At 46.3% G+C, this 21,074-nt stretch overlaps 1 protein-coding gene across 1 annotated transcript in view; it reads left to right on the top strand.

Annotated features, from left to right (window-relative positions):
• Nucleotides 1-21,074, top strand: part of LOC135906175 (uncharacterized) — a 45,484-nt gene that overhangs the window by 21,503 nt on the left and 2,907 nt on the right. The window contains exons 2-3 of the mRNA XM_065437436.1: nucleotides 4,954-6,821; nucleotides 17,402-17,773. Of these exons, the coding sequence (XP_065293508.1) occupies nucleotides 4,954-6,821; nucleotides 17,402-17,773 (2,240 nt within the window). The remainder of the gene's footprint in view (nucleotides 1-4,953; nucleotides 6,822-17,401; nucleotides 17,774-21,074) is intronic.

Here is a 21,074-nt window from a genome sequence, read left to right as displayed (position 1 = left end):
CACAGTAGGTGGTTTATGCTCTCCTTGCAGCAGCCATCACATGCCGGGCTGTCAGCCATTTCAATTAGTGCTGAATGAAGCCACAACCGAAACAAAAGAGAAGCCTCGCGTCATTGCAGTCCGCGTTGGTGTCCGAGTTGAAGCGAAGGGTTCATTCTGTGCATTGTGGTGCGCTTCAAATGTGCGGTATTCTACTCCGCTAATGATAGTGTGCGTGCTAGAAGGCGAAGCTGGCTCACAGCGCCTGTCCTAGAGAGTGGAATCGGGACGCAGCGATCTTCTTCGTGTGATGTTCGAGCAGCCTTGTCTGCGTCATCATTTCCAGTGATGCCGCAATGGCCGGGTAACCATTAAAAAGAAAACTCGCGGTCTTCTCCTCGGAAGTGGTGGTTAATCTCCATAATTTCCCGCAGCATGCCGTTTACCGAGGAAGAACCACACCGCGAAATTGCGTTAGGCGCGGGGAACAAGTGAACAAACTCGTTTCAAGAATTTTATAAGGGCACACCAACAACCAGAAAGTGAAATACCAGGTGCATCGACGTCAAAACATTCTTTGGTGCATGTGAAAATAAATATAAAAATAAATTATTATTATTATTATTATTATTATTATTATTATTATTATTATTATTATTATTATTATTATTATTATTATTATTATTATTATTATTATTATTATTATTATTATTATTATTATTATGTTCTGGCGAGCTAGAACTACAGCAAAAGAAGATAACTATAAATTTGCATGGGTTAAGGGCGGAAATATTTTCGTGAAGAAGGACGAAGATGCACCCCTGATCCGAGTTAAGAATCTAGTCGATATTCTTAAAATTTCATAAGCAACATGGCAACGAATTTTTTCCTCTGTCTCAAATTTCAATGAGTTCAAATATATATTTGCTACCAGCCGTGAACACGGTTTCACAGTAATTAGTATTAATATCAGAAGTCTACGAAAATATTGGGAGGAATTTAGGGAGTAACGGAATCAGTCTCAGATTTAGTAGATGCAATTAATATGGTGGAAACAAATATACCAGAGGATTCCACTAACATACACAAATTAAAGGGTTACAAAGCCCATATTATGTCACGACAGAAAAGACGAGGAGGTGGTTTAGCGTTGTTTGTTAAGATATGACACTGTGGTTACGGACATTTCTTTAAACCACGCCGAAAGTTTGACAGTAAAAATCACGCAAACAGAGAATTATTGTTGCTAGTTATTTATCGTCCGCCTAATAACAGTGTCACATGGTTCTTCCGTGAACTTGAAGAAATATTAGAAGGCCACAAAGCAGCAGATCAGATTTGTTTGGCGGGTGACCTAAACATTAGTATATTGAACACCAGTTCGACTACTGTGTCGGATTACCTCTCCATTTTATCAATATATGGCTTACAAGTGACTCTAAATCAACCTACGAGAGAAGAACTCTTACAAATAGACTAGTATCCTCCTGTCTAGACCACATAGCAATAAGAGCACCGAATTATTATTTAGCGGCATGCATCATAAGGCAAAAGATAGCGGATCACTATTTTGTCGCAAGTCGCCTTAAGGCCCTTTTACCCCTGCCCGAAAAAGACAAATCAGAAGAAAAACTGACAAAAATCAACTATAAGTGCAGATTTTCAATAGGAAAACATTTGATCATTTGATTGCACAGTTTGACTGGGCGGAAATGATTAAGGATTCTAATTATGCTGAAGTTTATGAAAAATTTTGTGAGCAGCTAAAAAAGTTTGAGTTTTCTAGTATGTACGCAATAACTAAAAAACAAAGGAAAAGTTACCTCTGGTTTACGGCCGACATAATGAGAGCTATTTACTACAGAGACTGACTGCGGAAAAGGAGCAGGCGTGCGCCGAAAAATCAAGACTTGAAAACGGAATATAAGTCTGAGAGTAATATGGTCGCTGTGCTCTTGAGATCAGCAAAACGGCGGTATTTCTTAGACAGATTTAATCAAGCCCACAAAAATTCAGCAAAAACTTGGGCTTTAATAAATACGCTCCGAGGCAGTAGTGCGGCACCTGCGAATTTCTTAGAATCTTTTTCAGAGAAGGCAGATATATAGTGGCAGATAATTTCAATTATTTTTTCACGCGTTTTTCTAACACTGCGCAGTCGCAAAGACACACTTGCTCACTCAAACATACTGTTCAAGCATCTGCTTTTTTGCCCACGTTGTCGAAGGAAGATCTGAGGAGAATAATTTTCAGTTTCCGACCTAATAAACAACCTGGTATAGATGGGTTGGCTGTGGCCACACTACGAAGAAATTTTGATACATTAGCAGACACTGCTTTTAATGATTAATGGTTTTATAAGCACCGCATCAATTCCGGAGACATTAAAAAAGGTGATTGTTAAGCCACTGTATAAAGCAGGGAAAAAAGATGAAGTTGAAAACCATAGGCCTATCTCTGTTTTGCCTATACTCTCCCAAGTACTGGAAAAGTCTCTGTTTTATTGTATGACTTCCTTCTTAAAGAAATTTTCGATCCTAACACCATGACAGTTTGGATTTGTTGCTAAGCGAGGTACTATTACACTGTTAGAAGAGTTCACCTATGAATTATATTCTGCTCTAGATAAGAACCTGTATAGTTGCGCTTTGTTTTTGGATTTAGCAAAAGTGTTCGAAACTGTAAATCACGATATTTTATTGGAAAAGTTGTTTCGTTTGGGTTTCAGGGGACCCTTTTTTGATTTGATTTGGAATTATTTGCATGACCGGTGATAGGTGGTCATGGGCAGTAAAGAAATTGTTAGCGTTAGGAAATATATTATAGTTGGGGTTCCACAGGGATCCGTGTTGTCAACTCTCTTATTCAATTTATTTATGAACAATTTTCCCACGATAATTACAAAAGCCACTGTGTATCAAGATGCAGATGATACAGTTCTACTCACTCGTCATATGTGTTATGAGGAACCTATTAGCGCACTACAGAATGCAGTTCATAAGGTTATGCAGTGGTTTGAAGATAATTTTGTATATATTAATGCTAAGAAAAGCAAAATCATGTGCTTTCGTAGTCCATTAAAAACTCAAAAAATAAGCTTGCCAATATTTCTACATGATGAACATTGTATTTCATGTAAATGTACTGCTATAGAATATGTGGAGACATTCAAATGCCTGGGTATAACGTTCAACAGCGGCATGTCTTGGCAGCATCACATGGCGTTTTTATGTGGCAAACTACGCAGTGTTGCATATCTACTTTTCAACATAAAGGGTTTAGTACCTCTACCACTCAAGAAAATGATTATTCATGCATAAGCGTACATTGTGCTGAGGTATGGTATAACGATCTTCGTCTTTTGTACAGAGCGCTGGAAAAATCAGATTGATAAACTACTAAGAAAATATATTAAGAAATGTTGCTTATGGTACTACACTACATGACAATAATATTTTTCAAGAATTAGGATTTTGCACACTGGAGGATTTAATTACCAGAACTGTCATTATGCGGCATGATTGGAGCGATGAATACCAAGAGGCATACGATGCACCTCGATTGTGAAGAAACAAAAACCGTTTTAAGGTACCCTATTCCACTACTAAGTATGGAGAAGCGAGAAGAAGTGTATACATCCCAAAAATATTTAATAATTTGGCCGATGAATTCTTTTTGGCAACTTCAAAAAAACAGTTGAAGAAATTATTGATGAAACGTTGAAATTTAGTTCTGATTCTTTACTTAAGTTGTTTATGTGTTTGCCTTTGTTTGTTATGTCATTGTCTGTTAACGGGTAATACTACCAACCATTCTTCTAAAAGTTGGAAAAAAACGTTTTATTTGTAAATGGCTACTTTTGCACCTATTATGTAAATACATAACCACATCGCTGCACCGACTCTGCCGGGCCTAGTCGTAAAAGTCCTCGTGGACATAGACATGCCCATTTCTTTGCTTTGCTTTTGGATGTGTGTCAATAAATTATTATTATTATTATTATTAGTAGGAGTAGTAGTAGTAGTAGTAGTAGTAGTAGTAGTAGTAGTAGTAGTAGTATCTTACGTAAGAGAAATTTTGTGAATACGGGCCCAAATTTTCGTGGCGCTTTCGAACGGCCTTCAACCATTTTATGCCCTTTAACAAAGAAAAGCAAAGCGGCTCGCATCCGCTTCTTCTGAATAAAGAAATGTTATAAGGTGCGTCTACGATCTGATTCATCCAATTCAACCTAGGAAGACACCACAGCGCCGCTCTTACTTCCGCCTCCTTCCGCCTCCTTCCGCTCCGTGCTCGGAGTGACTGAATTCAAGATGGCGCGTCTCGCGAACGCTTGGTGTACGAAGCTTGACCAAGAGGCAAATTTAAAAGTTACAGATGTCAACAAAACCTATTCCCAGTAGCTGAAAGCAATGTAACTTCCTCGTGCTATGGGCGTTCAATTCCTTTTTACTCTTTTGTTTTGTACATGCACTTGACGAAACTTGCAGATGCTGCCTTCTTCACTTGTACGCCATAGAGTGCAGAACAATTTTGGAAGGCTTCATTTAGGGCTCATGGCCTCACTGAATAATTGTAGTAGTGAATGTAATGGCCGATTTAGACTTTTACTGGGGCACTTAGTTGGCGGGCTTAGCGGCGTTAGCCATGCCACAGCGTTGTGTACTTGCACGTCACGAGCCTTCTTCTGTTTGCCATCGCTCTTCATCGCTCCTTTTCACCCCGCTTCAACTGTGCGGGGTGGCAGGCCCACTGACTGAGGCCAACCAATCTGTCGTCCTGCAAACATACTATTTCTCTCTATTTAACGAGCCTTGATTGATCCAGATCCTCTCGGCTCGTGACAGCTGTGTGTTCTTTGTTCCATACACTATGTTCGACTTGTCCAAGCATCTAGATATCTTGGCACAGTCTATCTTTAATGCACGCCGTAAGCAGCATTCACCAAAGCTCTCTGTATTCGTGTCATTGCAGCTGAACTGTTTCCTCCTGCTCCTTTTGGCGACCCTGGAGGTGCAGTGCAGCGCCCAGGAGACAACCACCAGGCCAACAACATCGTTCAAGCTGTACAGGCCACTGGGCTTCAACCGCAACGGAACTCGAACTTTCAATCACACCATCGTGACGGTCCGCAGGAAGCCGCTGTTTAGCAGCCGCAGGTTAAAGCCCAAACTAGAGAACGCGGCCCCCACGAGCACTGAGAGCCTGCAGAACGTCGTTCCCGACTACAAGAAGTCGCCGCTGGAGGGAAATGGCGATGCTGCTCCCACGACGACCATATTCCCACCACCCCCCGTGTTGCGTCCGTCGCCGATAGAGGGCGCGGCCAACGCCCCGCAGGTGGTGCCCACAGAGCCGACCTTCAACCCTGACACGTTCTTCACGACGCGGAAGAAGAATCCCGTGGTGGTCGTGAGGAGGTTCCCCAAGGGACCTCAGGACCAAGGCGAACGAGATGCAGCGCCCCCAAATGTCGGAGGAGCAGGAGGCAACGTGCAACCAGGGCTGCTGCCGATCGCCAACTTTCCGAGACCCCTCCCGAGACCCGGCTACGGTTATCAACCTGCTCAGCCTGTATTCGGCGGTTCGATCCCATTGGACGTCCTCGGTGCCCGAGGAATTCCCAAGTTCTTCACGCAAAGAGATATTGATTTCGTCGCGCAGGCCTTCAGGAATGCCGCTGGTAATGAGAGTATTCCACCTCTAAACATCCCGACGTTCAATATTCCTTCGGCTAACCAAACTCAGCAGCCGGAACAGACGCAGGGAGGCCTTGTCGGTGCAGAAAACCAGAATCAAAACCAGCCGCGATTGCGAGTGCCTGAGAACGTACTGAGGCAAGGTTACGCAGACAGCTTGAATGGTGGTTACCCAAACCAGCCGAGACCTCCTCTAGATGGCTCGCAGCAGGCAATTCCACCGAACGCGCAGCAACGGGCGCCACTCGGCCCTGGTGGGCGTCCTCTCGTATTCCAGATGCCCAATGGAGCGTACCGAGTCGCCTATCAACCCCAAGCGGGGCCATATCCTAACAACGTACAGCCTCAACTGTACCCGAACGTCGTTCCGAACGGTGGCTACCCTCAAGGACATGGTGAAGACCAAGTGTACGGCGTGGACCCTAGACTATTCAGACCCAGTTACCCCATCGTCCAAGGCGGACTACAAGTTCCCCAACGCAAGCAGCAGCCGTTTAATCCCGCGCTTCAGCACGTACCGACGTCTGGGCCCGGCCAGCAGACTCTTGCCGCTCCGATCGAGCAGGGGAGAGCTAACCCGGGCCTTGTCTACCAGAACTACCTGCCAGTGCAGAACCTGAGCCCCGTCTCTGGGTTCTCCCCCAGTGGGACAAACAACCTGCAGGCTGGCGGCTACGCCCCCAGGGGAGCGGTGCCGCGGGGCTTCCGCTTCATCCCCATCCCCAGCAACGACAGGGTCGTCGCCCTTCCAGATGAGGTGTTCGCCAACAGCTTCACGCCCAACCAGCTGGTCGAGATAAGGGACGGCCGTGCCATCCCCGTACAGCCGGTGTACGCCGTGTACCCGGGAAGGAACATGATCGGCTACCCACCACCAGCGTCTCCCAAGGAGGCTGCCGAACGCCCACCGGTGGGAGGCGTGGTGCGCAGGCCGCTGTACCAGGGCGAGTACGCTGGCGGACTGGACGTCCCACCTCAGGCGCCTCAGAAGAGAACAGGCTTCGTCGGAGGCCGCGAACCGGAGGTCCCTTACTCAGCCGCTACGCACGACGTGATGTACACCTACAGACCGGATGTGCTTCCAGGTTGCACCAATGGAAGTAAGGAGGCCATCTACTGCCTCCAGGACGATGAGTATCCGCGGTACAGTACCACTTCTCTGAGTTTTTACACTGCACACTGCGTCACCTTAATCTTGAAGAAGTTAGTGGGCATGCTGCACGCTTCATTGAGTGCTATTTGGAATTTAGCCCGCTCAGCCAACGAAAGCATATAGCTATAAGGAAAAAACGCTCCACCATTTGTGTGTTAACCAGCCACGCCAACTTTCACTTTTGTTCTAAGTAATATGCTTCTAAAGCAACCATGTCAAGCTTTGTCAGCAACGGGAGAATGGGGACCAGAGGCTGTGTTACGGACAAACGCTGCGTTATGAACCAAGGAAAATAAGGGTATTTGAAGAACTTGATTTTTTGTTAGTTAAAACCGTATAAAAACAGACAATGAAGCCACATAAAGATAGTCGGTTTTTTGTCTGCTTATGAAGTAAACCATGTGAAGTTAATTGTCTGCTTTCTTCTTATGACTGTAGCTAACACAAAATCGAGCCCCTCGGATCCACTTATCACTCACACTTATAACTCTCGCTTAGCGTGAGCCTCTGCTTTGGCAGCCTAGATACCATGAGGTGCCATTTGACCAGTAGACCAGTTGACAAGTTGCCTGCACCTAAGCTCACGTACTAATCTGAAAGGTATGGGTTTTGACCCCACCTGCCGCAAGTTGTCTTTTCGTCCCCTGTCACTTGCCTTTTGATTGCCATATATATATATATATATATATATATATATATATATATATATATATATATATATATATATATATATATATATATATATATATATATATATATATATATATATATATATATATATATATATATATTGCTTGTTTTCTTCAAATGCTGTGTTTATTCGTAGGCCTTTCTTTCCTTGAGTCCACGTTTTTTGAGCTGTTTTCAATATCTATTTCAAGATATGCATTGTCTATAAATGTGTCATTCTCAAGATACCGGGTGTTTCAACAAACACTTTCAAAAATATTGAATAATTGCCTGTGGCAGATACCACAAATCTAGTTCATAAGCTGGTCTAATCTAAAAGGCGGACATGCATAAAAAATTAAATGCATAATCTAATAATCAACAAAAATAACTAATCAAGTTTTGCAATCTTTGCAAGTTACAACATTGCAATCTACAAATTCTGGCCGGGGAGTTCACAAGGCGGATCCACTTGGAACGAGTTCTCAGGATAACACCAGTTTCGAGATATTAATTCCCAAAATTTTCGGAGAAATGCATTGGTGTTCCAGTTACTTTTGCGCTTCAGTGCATGAGACGACGTTTTGTTAAGAAAGTAAGTGGAACGACAGCGTATTTTGACCGCAAGTTTGACGGCGCATATCTCATAAATGGTGTCATCCACACAATTCTTTTCAAGTGAATATGCATTGCAGTCTCCCCCGCTAGAATTACATGGGCCATAAGGTAATTGGTGAAAAACTGAATTAGTGATTTTTCGGTAATTAGCAGATTAAACATTTCATTTTTTGTGCAAGTAATAATCCGCCTCTTTGAGTAAAACAGCTCATGATCTAAAATTGCGCTATCTGCCACGAGCAATTTTTGACAATTTTTGAAAGTGTTCGCCGAAACACGCAAACAGACCAATGCAGGCGAGCTGTAGTCAAGCATGCTAAACTGTATTGCTGAATAACTTGTCATGTTTGTGGATGTTCGGATTCGAGGCCAGGTAACGCTTTGAATTGTGCATCCGCGCTGATAATGGTGGAGTTTTAGTGCGTGCGCTCGCGTTTCCGGGGTGTATGTGTCGTTTACGTGTTTCACTGGGCGTATATCACATTTTCCGCCAAGCACCCGGAGTAGCATGCCATACCGTCAGCCTGCCAAACGTATCCAGAGCGTCCAATTAAATTCAGCATCTATATCTCTTAATGGTGACAGTACAAACCTAAAACGTGCAAACTACCTCAGTGTTTGACTCGGCAACATGGATTTGATTCGTCCGTGTGTTGAATATCCCGGGCGAATTTTACGAGCAAAACTGAGGCACACTATTTTTTACTGTCCGTTCCAGTTAGACCCGTGCCTACAGTTCAGCAAGAACGCTATCCTGAGCTTATAGTATGCGTTCGCACAACGCTCGTGCCGGCAGCAGCAGGTATAGAAGAACGCTGTCCTTGCTGCGCCACCAAGCCGACAAAGCGAAGCGGTGCGCCCGCTTTGCTTGGTCGTTCTTGCGGTGCTCTGGAAGCCGTCTAACCCTATGCGCGAGAGCCGTGCACGCGCCGTGGCATGGCAGTTCAGCCAGCATGGGCATGATGCTAGTACATGGATTTGCCCAAACTTCGTCCTTATATTTTTGCGGAGTGATCATTTTCAAGAAAGCACTGCGTTATAAATAATTAAACACTTTTAATACTGTCCGACGACAGGCTTCGGACACAGGGTCTCTGTAGCACAGAAGACCGGCATTGAAACCATTACGCCACGAACGCACGGACTAGCGGAACCACTGCAATGTGCAGCGGTTATGCGGGATTGCAGAGTCTTATGACTTTCTGTATTTAAAAAAAAAGTAAAAATTTCTTTGAAATTAAGGCCAATTTAGGCCCAGATAAAGCGCAATAAACGAAGCCACAAGAACGCGTCTGGAGCCTTAAGCCCGAAGATCAGACAAATCCATCATTCCCATGGTGGCTGAACGATCGCAGCGCCACAGTTCTCTCTAGTGATTATTGTAGGAAACTCTATGGTGTGGGTGCTATCGCAATAAAGAATAGCGACGTCGAGGTGCACGGCCAGCACGGCTCTCCAAGTGCAGCAGGGGCTCCTTACGGTGGTCTGCTGCAAAACACGAGGTCGCAGGTTACACGCAATGCGAGGCGAGACAAAAGACCGGTGATTAGTCGCTAGCACAAGTATGGGCATCCTGAGAGACGCCTGTCACATCTGTCAAGCCGCAAAATGTAACAATGAGCGAACGTACTTAATCTGCCGTCTATAATAAACACTTGCATCCCTGAGGCACGCAGGCGGTCTGTAGCGTGAAATTTAAATACAGCAGACTCGTTTTCTCTTCTCTTCTTTTTTTTTCTAATCGCAAGAAAGGCTGCCACGAAACCTAGCGTGCCGCCAACAACCTATATTTTCAAAGACCATTTGAAGCTTCTAAATTGAAATATGGGACTTAAGAAGAATGCGTGCACAGTTATAGCACGAATTAGCTAATTCGGCAGGACGCAGCTACGTCTCATCATATTTGTTACCAGCATCAAAGTTGATTTCACTTACTTATATACAGAAGACCAGTGTTTTCTGTCTATAGGCCGGTATAATGTATAAGGAATTATTTTGCTCGATTTTCTTCCTTTATTTCTTATGGCTATGGTGTTGGACTGCTAAGCACGAGGGGGCGGGGTCGAATCCCGGCCACGGCGGCCGCATTTCGATGGGGGCGAAATGTGAGAATACCCGTGTACTTAGATTTAGGTGCACCTTAAGGAACCCCAGGTGGTCCAAATTTCCGGTGTTCCCCACTATACGGCGTGCCTCATAATCAGATCGTGGTTTTAATTGGAACGTAAAAACCCATAAATTTTTTTTCCTTTCTTATAAAATCCGCAGCTCCCAACCGGCTGACGATAAGTTGGCAGAATGCCGCTCGTACAATTGACCAAAGCGCGAAGCGATAAATAATTTGAGTACAAGCCGTACGATAATCCAGGCCTTGATAGATGTTGACCTGTGCGGTGACTCGCTAGCCATTACGGCTGGGTTGCCGGCTCTGTTCCCGCGGCTGCGTCGGCCGCAGTCCGATGGGGACGCAATGCAAGAGCGCCCGGGTGCGTCTATCAAGCTTCAGCTGGAGCCCTCCACTTCGTCGTCTCTCGCGGTCCAGCTGTTGCACTGATACCCTAAATGGCAGCAGTAAACATGGTGCACGTTAGCTGGGACACCCTGAGCGAAAGAAATTTGCTCGGATCCCTCGCAATAAGCTTTTGCATTGAATTTATGGGTTTCGGGGTCATATTACTATCGCGTTCAACTTCTATCTGCGAGCTAAGACCAAGCAGCGCTACAAATCACTATAATCAATGTTTGCTCATTTCGACTTAACCTTGTCGCGCTCTATCGAACCAAGCTGGCATGGCTATACCATCTAACACGAACACAACTGTCATTTTTCACGGGTCATTTGCCCGTAAACTCGCGGCTAGGTCTAACGATATTATGTGCTTTCATCACCTATAGTTGCGCAGAAATTTAAGAACTTTTTCTTGGTGCCTTGGGCTATTGGCCTATAGTCTAAGCAACAAAAGTATGTAAAGAAAGCACGGTGAAAAAGGCTTTACATAAAATTCGTATAAGCAGATATAGCTTAGTCCCCACTAGTGGGACGCTTTACGCACGCTAGATTATCCCTACATTTACGAAATAGAAATTCGGAAGTCAAGGCACCTTCCTAAACTACGATACTAGTGCGACCTTTGCACGTGATCGCACTGCAGCTTCTATAGTGTTCATTAGGACCAGCGTAGATGCCGTTAGGGCAAACCGCCTTAGCGTGTTTATTTTTCTACATGCCGACAAAGACTTTTTTTTTCTGACTTAGTGAGGGCATGAGTGGCCCCTTTGTCGGGACCCTTTGGCCAGCACTTTTTTTCTTCTATAGAACCCTTTTCTGTTTCTGTGCCGGATTTACTTCCCTCCGTGCGGTTCCCATCGAACCTATGGAAGACAGTTAATCCAATAACGCGTCTCTAATCAGAGGGCTCTGCGGCATTCGTAACTGGTTGAGCCAAACCAAAGACCGAACGCTACATTTTTCCGGCTCCCCAATTTAGCTTCCTTCAGATCGAACAGTCATGCGGACGGCAGCGCTCCTTTCAAGCGATCTAATTATGTTTTGGCGGCAGAAGCAGCGAGCTACGCCAATCCGCTTAGCGGATCTCCAAAAAAATTACAGTGCTTTAGCCTCTTCTGATGTCTGTTTACGGCGCGCGCGTGACCTCTGACAGCGCGCTCGCGGCCGCAGACAGGCATCTCCGGCGTCCGCTTCAGCGACTTGCGCGCCGCCGAACGCGACGAGACGCTCCGGAGCATCGCGCCATTTTCCGCATCTTTTGATACGAAGCGGATCGAGACCGGGGGAAAGAAATGCCAGCCGGGTATAAGCGAGGCATGCATGAAAGCGACGCCGTCGTGTAGTTTACCTCTCGGCGCGGCACGTAGCGTGCTCATAGGGGTGATGCGGGTGCCTCGCGAGCGGTGCGGAATTCGCGCGTGCATTGTGCTGCGCTCCCCAGCGCATGACGGGTCTCGTCAGGCGTCGCCGCTGCTGCGTCAGCGCCGCGGCACACAAACCTCCGCAGCTGGAACACATCCTGCTACACAGCGGTGACAGCGACGGGGGGACAAGCAGAGACGTTTCCGGATGGCCGGCCAACGACCGCCGCGGATAGTTACTTGCGTGCCGCCGGAGAACCACACCGACTTCTGAACGCTTCGGGAGGCGGCCAATACTACAAGAAGAAATAACAGTATAGTCAAGTAATGTCGTCCGAATTCGCAAGATGAAGGTCGTATATGCCTGGCGTCAGTGTTCCAAATAAATTATTCAATGGGGTTTAACGTCCCGAAACTAAACGCGGGTTATGGGGGACGCTGTATTGGAGGGCTAAGTCTAAGTATACCGGCGTTTTTAAGTCTTCCAGCGTTGCAATGCGGCCGCGGTGACCGGGAATCGAACTCGCGACCTTATTCTCAGCAGCAGAATTGTTTCAGCCTATGCAGTGACTCTTGGCGGCCGACATCTGATGGTCAGTGCCCACTCAAACTCCGTCTTCCAGAGTTACCTGGCGTTGGCAGGAATCACGATTTTGACTGCACGATGCAGTTGGTTGTTCACGGGAACACGCTGTTGTAAAGACTTGCCATCAAGCGGTATATAGTCGGGTGGCGGTAGGTGGAAAAGGAAATAGAAAATAGAAACTACAGGAAAGTTAACCAAGATTGCACCTTACACAGGAGAAAGGTGGCGGAGGACAAAACATTGAATGTGCGGTCACTGGCGTAATGTTGGTACTACGGAGCTTAACGTCCCAAACAGAGATCTAAGAAACGGTAGAAGGCACCGGATTAATTTTCGCCGGCTGAGGTTCATTAACATGATCTCATACGGCAACGCACGAGAGTTTTTGCATTCTACCCTCACGGAAATGCGGCCGCCGCTGCTGGGTATTGAACCCGAGATTCGATGCTGAGCGGCCACTGTGCCACAGTGGCGGGCTGTTCACTTATAGGAGGCAGACAAGAAAAAGAAAGCAATGTTAAATAAGCTCAGGAAGATGGCAAAATAGCAACGTTCTATGTGTGACATCAGGCCTGAACCAGATCCGTAAATAATAGCTTTTACCTACTACCTGGGATTGTTTAAGACGAAGGCGGTTTTAAACGTGTGTGTGTGCGTGTGCGTGTGTGCGTGTGTGTGTGTGTGTCCGTGCGTGCGTGCGTGCGTGCGTGCGTGTGTGTGTGTGTGTGTGTGTGTGTGTGTGTGTGTGTGTGTGTGTGTGTGTGTGTGTGTGTGTGTGTGTGTGTGTGTGTGTGTGTGTGTGTGTTTAGTGAATATTGTTGTCCGCCAGTGCTTCGTTCTCTTCCATTTATCTTTAGATTTTTCAGCCAATTTGAAGTAGTGCACGGGTACTTCAGCATACCACAATGCTACATATGGGAGCCCTGGCGTACGACCAAGAATATTAGTGCCGTAGCAAGCCAGTGGGGCATGGGTGGCTGGAAGGGAGAAATAAACGTTTTCCTTTAGCAATCAGGCCCCCGAGGACATGTAGCTATTGCAGCAGTGTAGAGGCGTCGTGGTGCTTATGGTCCTTGAGAGGACTAATATTACACCTGAAACAAGAAATCATCATAGGCAGCGTCAAAGCGAGTAGCCTTTATTTCCACGTCGGCAAGATCACTCCAATACGCTCGCTTCTTCTGCTCCAGGAGGTAAAATCGGAGGGCGCTACATCTCAACTGTTTTTACAATGTCTGCTTATAGTCCAGAAGAGAAAAGAAAAAGGCGTCGGTGGGGGAAAGTAAACGCTATTGAGCTGAGAGTTACTCCATTCTCGATAACGGCACTGTCATCCCTGTTTCAACTTCCGAGGATCTAGGGAAGTTTACACCGTTCAAGCTCAGCAACCAGTTTCTCTGCAAAACGCACGCACCCTTGCCTCCACCCATGTCTCCACTCATGTCTGCCCATGGATTTGCAGAAATCGTGCATACACCAAATGCGGTCTAGTTTTACGAACCAAGTTGGACTTGGCAGATGGTTTCCCTTTGACGGTCGTCAACGCTATAGTAGAGTCTCTTCTGCAAAAAGTAAAGCTTGGAGCACGAAGGGCGAGAGCAGAGGTCAAACGACCGAAGGTAAGACCAGAGGTTATTCCCTACGTACACAAGATGTCACACTACCTTAAAGAGGTTGCTAACCGTCATGGTATTCCTCTAGTTTTTTCTGCGCCCAACAAGCTTTCGAAGCTGTGTTCTCCAGTTTGCCGTAAGAGCAGGCGATGCTGCCGCACCAGGCATGAGAAGCCCTTTGTTGAGTGCTCCAGAGGGGTTGTTTATGCAATTCCCTTTCACCCTTGTGGGCAGCTCTACATTGGTCAAACCGAGCGTTGTGTGAATGACCATTTAAGGGAACATGCGCAAAGACTAAAGAAAAAAAAAGGATAAGTGCACACATTTGGTGGCTCATGTTAGCGCGTGTGGTTAGCCCGTCACACAGTGTACAGTCATAATTTGTCCCAGAGTCCGGTGTCTTTTAAATAATGCATCAGTACCTTCATGGCGGCTCACGCTGATGTTCGTACAGGCCAGTTTCCAAGAATCTTGTTTTCCGTGAGTGGGCGCTTGTCCCGTTGGTCTAGCGTGGCTGAGAGGGCTGCCTTTTGCGGATTGAAATGAGGGCACTACTCGCAAGGAAGGTACGCGATCGTTTCGCTGCACCCGCAGAAGTCACAAAGGGTGCTATTGACCTTTTCTCTCAGGAAGGAGTATGAATTTGCAAATGCTACTCCAAGCAATAGACGGACTACCTTTAATCAATGTAAGCGAGGTTTGTTCAGGACAGGTCTCAATCAGTTACGCCAAAGAGTTTATGGTCGTAGCTGCAGATCCACTGTGTCCTTCCAAGGTCAAAGTGCCGGACATCATCGCCCTACGCGTGAAAGTCAGACACATTTTAACCAGTTTCCTAAACGTTCTCAGAATAATACGCACCTACAATATGTCAAATAATAATAATAATAATAATAATAATAATAATAATAATAATAATACAGAAGGGACCATAATTGCCCACGGTGAACTTTCCCAAAGGCCTGCTGAATAATGCATAGGCATTCCAATGTTCTATAGGTCTTTTAAACGCAGTCCCAAGAAGATAGATTTTATTGATAGGAAGGAATTTTGATTGCAACTTTTGAATAGCTTGAGTAACACCATAAATTTTGATTGGCTTCCAACGTCTTACAATCATAGCTTCATATGCTGGTCTTGTTCAATCTGACTGGTTGTCGCAAAATTATTATGCAGCAATAATTAATTTATATTCACACTTTGCCTGCTACCACCTGTTTTAAAAACTTCCGTAAAGAAAAGTAACTTCACCGACCCGAGCCTCAAAGTTCTCTTTGTTTACGTGCAGCCAACGCTGACTAGCCAAAGGTGTTGACGGCGAGCTTGTTATCAGTTGCAAGTCAACCAGGATCCCGAGTATACGTTGGGAGATTAAATTATGTGGTCGTGGTAATCTGGGGCAGGAGATTCGTCCGACAGGGTTCATAACGATCGTGCTCAGTCAACGTGTTAAAATGGCGTTCACGGCGTGTAGCTCTGTAGTTACAGAGAACTAAGACAATGATTATTTTAATCTTTTATGCAAATATATTTGCTTGAAGTGCATTGGTATTCTCGTTTCAACACATCACAATAAGTACTGAGTCACGCTGTGACCTATAGTAGCTGTCCGGAATCTCGACTTCGGGTGCTTTTCTGTACACTGTATCGCTGTCGAGTTCAGGCCCAGTTTGTTCTCGTAGCCATAAAGATGCTGACCATAAACCCCATCACAAGAGACAAGGTGGCTCCAATTCGACAGCGGTGGAATGGCCAGAAAAACACTCCTGCTGTGGAATCACGAGTATATACGAGGGCGAATCAGAAAGTCTTTGCCCCTGCATTTTTTTTAGCCAAATTAAGGCTGTAAAGGCGGAATCAACATACCCATTCCAAGTGGTGGACCTTTCTTGGACCGGCCCGGCCTTATCTGCCGGTAGCTCCGCGGCACGGCGCTGCTGTCAGTTGTTGAAGATGGCGGGTGTGCTTCACACGTCCACGCCGTACGAGCAACTAAGTGTGATTCATTTTCTATGGAGCAAGGGGACGAACGCCCATAGAAATCCACAGGGAAACGCAGCCCACTTGTGAAGAAAGGTGTATCGCTTTGAGAAGTGTGAGGTGGTTCGCAAAAGGCCGTGAAGACTTGCATGACAATGAGCGTTCGGGGAGGCCGCGTGTGTCGCTGACTGACGACAACATTTCTCAAGTTTACTGCTGCGGTGGGACAAATGTCTGAACTGGTGTGATGATTGTGTGGAAAAATAGTGCAATTGAGGCACATAGAATAGTACGCATATTTGTAATTACCTGTATGTACCTGATTTTGACTAATAAAAAATACGGGCCAACACTTTCTGATTCGCCCTCGTAGCAACTTTTGAATAGCTTGAGTATTACCATAAATTTTGATTGGCTTCCAACGTCTTACAACCATAGCTTCACATGCTGGTCTTGTTCAATCTGACTGGTCATCGCAAAATTATTATAGAGTAGTAATTCACTTAATTTACACTTTGCCTGTTTCACCTGTTTTAAAAACTTCCGTAAAGAAAAGTAACTTCCTTAGTTCGTCTAGCATAACAGAGCGATACTTCCATGAAACGTTCTATACCTGTCACTTAACTTACTGTGTGGCAGCTGTGACTTGCGCAAAGTGTTTATATTTAACATTAGGTTTGAACCTTGGGTTTCGCCCACGGGTTGCTTTATTCTATTGGCCCCACATGTAAGAGTGGCGCACATCGATTTTGCGAGAACTATTCACTCGCGCTTCAAACTCCAATTAAACTGATATACGCGGCTCATAAAAGGACCCTACTTTGCGGACGTTTTGGTCGTTATTCCCGGCTTTTTTTTATTTATGAACCATACGGAAGAACACGAAACGCACCGCGACCCCCTTTTATCGGTAACAGACGGCTGCCTGCTTGCACCGCTTCCACACACACAGTTTGTCCAACACAGAAAGGGTTACGCTGAAGCGCGAGTCAGGGTTGAAGGGCAGTGATGTATGCTCGAGCACAGGGCTTGCCATCACTCTTAGAGCAGTGTGTCCACGACGCCAGGGATGCATTGTCGGCGTAAAATTAAACGCGAGCTAGGCAAAGTCTGACATTGATCAAATCCCGGGACGGGGGAGTCTGAGTCAGTCTTATGCGATTACGATATGCGTCCTCGTTTTCCCCGTGTCTGCATTTCAGTCTATCCTGACGGTATACGCTGCGTCACGCAGGGCGGCTCTGCACTTGTCCGTGGACCTGGAGCAAAACACGATGCACAGGCTGCTGCCGGAGACGCCCGAGGGAGATGGCAGCGCGGCGGCCGCGCTGTTCGTGGACAGCGTCGTGCCCGCCACCGAATCCACCCGCGGCAGCAGCCACGGCGAGCAAGCGTCCGGCAGCGGCGTAAACAGCACGGTCGTCGAGTCGCCCCCGCCGCCACCGCTGACGGACGACGGTAGCCTGTTCGCCTGCGCGGCCCGCGTGACGCACGCCCGGCCATTGCGCGCGCGAACCGTGCAAGGCCTCTGGAAAGTGGTGGTCAACATGCACAGTCCGCATGGTCGGGGAGCCTTCCAGCAGATGGTGCGCACCGAAGAGTGCATGTAAGTCCCAGCCTGCGTCGGTTTCGCGTTCCGCCATCTGCGTGACAAAGGAGCGCCTATTGGTGCCATGTTGGTGCGCCGACGATAGCTCTGTACATGTGGCGTGAAGTCGCCTCTTGGGTATGCGAGGGCGGGACTCAGGATACAGGGACACAACGCGCCCTTCTGTCCTCGAGTCTCGTCGTCTTCAAGACACGTTACGCCGTGTTTCACCCGCCGTGGTGGCGTAGTGGCTATGGCATTGCGCTCATAAGCCCGAGGGCGCGGGATCAGATCCCAGCGGCGCTGCCGGCATTTCTATGGGGGCTAAATGCAAGAACGCCCGTATACCGCTGCACTTGTCCGTGGACAAGCGTATGGTGCACGTTAAAGAATCCCAGGTGGTCGAAATTAATCCGGAGCCCCACACTGCGGCGTTCCTCGTAATCGTATCGTGGTTTTGGCACGTAAAACCCCATAATATAATTTTTATTTTTTTTTTACGCCGAGTTTCAGACGACCGCAATGCTTCCGCATCGCCGTCTGCATATTGGCGGATTTATCCTGCGATGACGCGGGCTTCAAGGAAGTGAGAATGTTAACAGCAGAGAGCACTCCGAGGATGTTTGCCCTATAGCATGACCTTGGCGGAAAAAGTCACGGAGTCGGATATTCTGACGCTGAGGAGGCAGGCCATTAAGTTGTCTCATTCGGCGTGCTAGCTGACGCGAGTATCTATAGCCAGTCTTTTTGACGTCACGGATAACTCAGTTCACTTGCTTATATAGGGAGGAGCAACCGGCAGCAGCTGCTATATAGGACACCCGAGCGTCTGAATTCGATAGCATTAGCAAGGTTTGACGCACACAAAATATTTCAAGGAACCAATTAAAAAAATTCCACAATGTGCTTAGAGAGTAAAAGAAACACTATTTTGTTACGGTATAACCGCCCTTGCAACGCCCTTTCCTCTCTCAGTTATCCAAGATTCCCGTTCTGTTTTTTCTATCTAAGTTATTCAGGGTACCGGCTTTAATCGTAGTTATTTACACTTGAGCCTTCAAATCACGTGGCAATAAATTATAACCGCGAACGCGCAAGTTCGGTGATATATACATATACATGATGTCCCAACTATCGTGCACCAAGACTTAAAAATATGGAAATGCACGTAGCTGAACAGAACCGAGGCAATGCCGTCTGCCGTCGCTTGAAGGTAGAGTATTTTTTGCATTACGCCTAACTGCATAACTATAGTGTTAATTAATTACTCGATTTCTCAAATATTATAATTAGATTAAAAGTGTCAATGAGAAAATTGTAGAACAACATCAGAAACTCCCGATACAGCTTTCTGTTGCTCAATACTTGCTACATAAAAGTGTTTTTCCGAGCGTGAAAGAAGCGCGCGAATACACGCAAAGTGTCTCGAGCGGCAAGTCGCGCGTCAATTTAGCGTGTATTTGCGAGCTTCTTTAACGCTCGGAAAAACACTTTTATGTAGGTGGTATTGAGCTACAGAGAGCTGTATCGGGAGTTTTTCATCTTGCTCTACAATTTTCCTATTGACACTTCTCATCCATTGTAATATTTGAGAAGTCGATTAATTGATTAAGACTAATTGTGTAATTAAATAAAAAAATTATGGGGTTTTACGCGCCAAAACCACTCTCTGATTATGAGGTCCGCCGTAGTGGAGGACTCCGGAAATTTCGACCACCTTGGGGTTCTTTAACGTGCACCTAAATCTAAGTACACGGGTGTTTTCGAATTTCGCACCCATCGAAATGCGACCGCCATGGCCGGGATTCGATCCCGCGACCTCGTGCTCAGCAGCCTAACACCATAGCCACTGAGCAACCACGGCGGGTCTGTGTAATTATGCCGAATGCAAAAAATAACGTAAGTATACCAAGCGACGGCAAAGGTTACCTTGGTTTTGTCCAGGTATACGTGACATTTGCATATTTTAAAATCTTGATGCATGATGGTTGGGGCATCCTGTATACTCGCTAACACCGGCATGGCTGTTAGCAACGATCTTTCTTCCCTGAGCTCCATTTACCGCTTGTGTAAGGTTTCGGGCTCAGACATCGGTGCGCAATGCCCTACTTGTCTTTTCGTGAGGCTAGACAGGCGCGATTTAAAGACACATTTGTTTATAATTGGGCCTAAAAGCTAGTCCTTCTCAACTTTCAACCACGTACTAGCGGATGCAAAGACGGAAATGTGATTGGGACCTATCCCCTCCCCTCCCCCTTTCCGAGACATGGCTGAACTTTTGCCTTACATAATTGAGATTGTACAGCGAGCCACCCCTCCCCCCCTCCTCTCACCTCTTTTGGATGCTACCATAGTTCCAGCGTATCGGCTATCGGCGAATTGCACTAATGCACTGGAGTTATACCACAAAAATAAAATAGAAACGTTGGACAAGCGCCTCGCTGCTCATATGTGTACTGCACTGCACCGACTCGACTGCACTCGAGATTCTTGGGACATATTCAGAGTTATTAAAAATTATCTCAAAAGTTGCAAGCGATTGACTCATTAGTCAGCGGATATATCTATAGGGTGCCTTTATTCAGTTCATTCGACTGCTAACGTACCTTTAACGCTGCCTCCATTTTCTTTGAATATGGCCACTTTTTGTTAAGAGAACTCTTGAACATCTGTGCAACGCAAGCTTGTGTTCCTGCGAATTACTTCAGGTACATAGCCCCTCACCGAACGAATAAAAAAAATTACTATAAGAATTATAACTCGCTATCAACTATGGTAGCCCGCATCTGACTGCAGGGTGCGCGTAGTAACGTACTATATGCAAGCGCACAAAAGGAGAAATTTGCAGTTCTGGCACATTCGCGGGGTGTTAAAGCGAAGAGTGTTTCTCTTGTTGCACAGACCAGTCTATTACAACGAGTGAAACGGATTTGCCCTTCGCTTCCGCGGGGGAACAAAAAAGGCCGGTATACAGTCAATTGTCACGACGCAGAAGCACTGCTATGACTGCTCGGTATGCATTCTTTTCACTTTCCTTTTTTTTTCTCTGTTTTTCTTTTTTTTTTTTGGGGGGGGGGGGGCTATCGGAATCCACGCACACAGTCCTTGCACAGGTCGGCTGAAGCAAGTCCTCGTTTGCTGCGCCCTCGACTCACGCAAGGAATGCAGCATGCACAAAACAAAGGGCCATCAGTGCGGCGCGTGGCCTTTCCTGCCGCGCTGTCTACGGCTCAGGAAATCGCTAAGGGCACAGGAAATTTTATTGCAAAAAGCAGTGCGATTAAGCCTACAATCGATAAGATGTGTAAATTATAGTGGA

This window comes from Dermacentor albipictus, chromosome 1 (assembly GCF_038994185.2).
Source record: "Dermacentor albipictus isolate Rhodes 1998 colony chromosome 1, USDA_Dalb.pri_finalv2, whole genome shotgun sequence".
NCBI classification, from domain to species: domain Eukaryota; kingdom Metazoa; phylum Arthropoda; class Arachnida; order Ixodida; family Ixodidae; genus Dermacentor; species Dermacentor albipictus.
The sequence above is the reverse complement of the archived record's forward strand: the minus strand, read 5'-3'. Positions and strand labels throughout refer to the sequence as shown.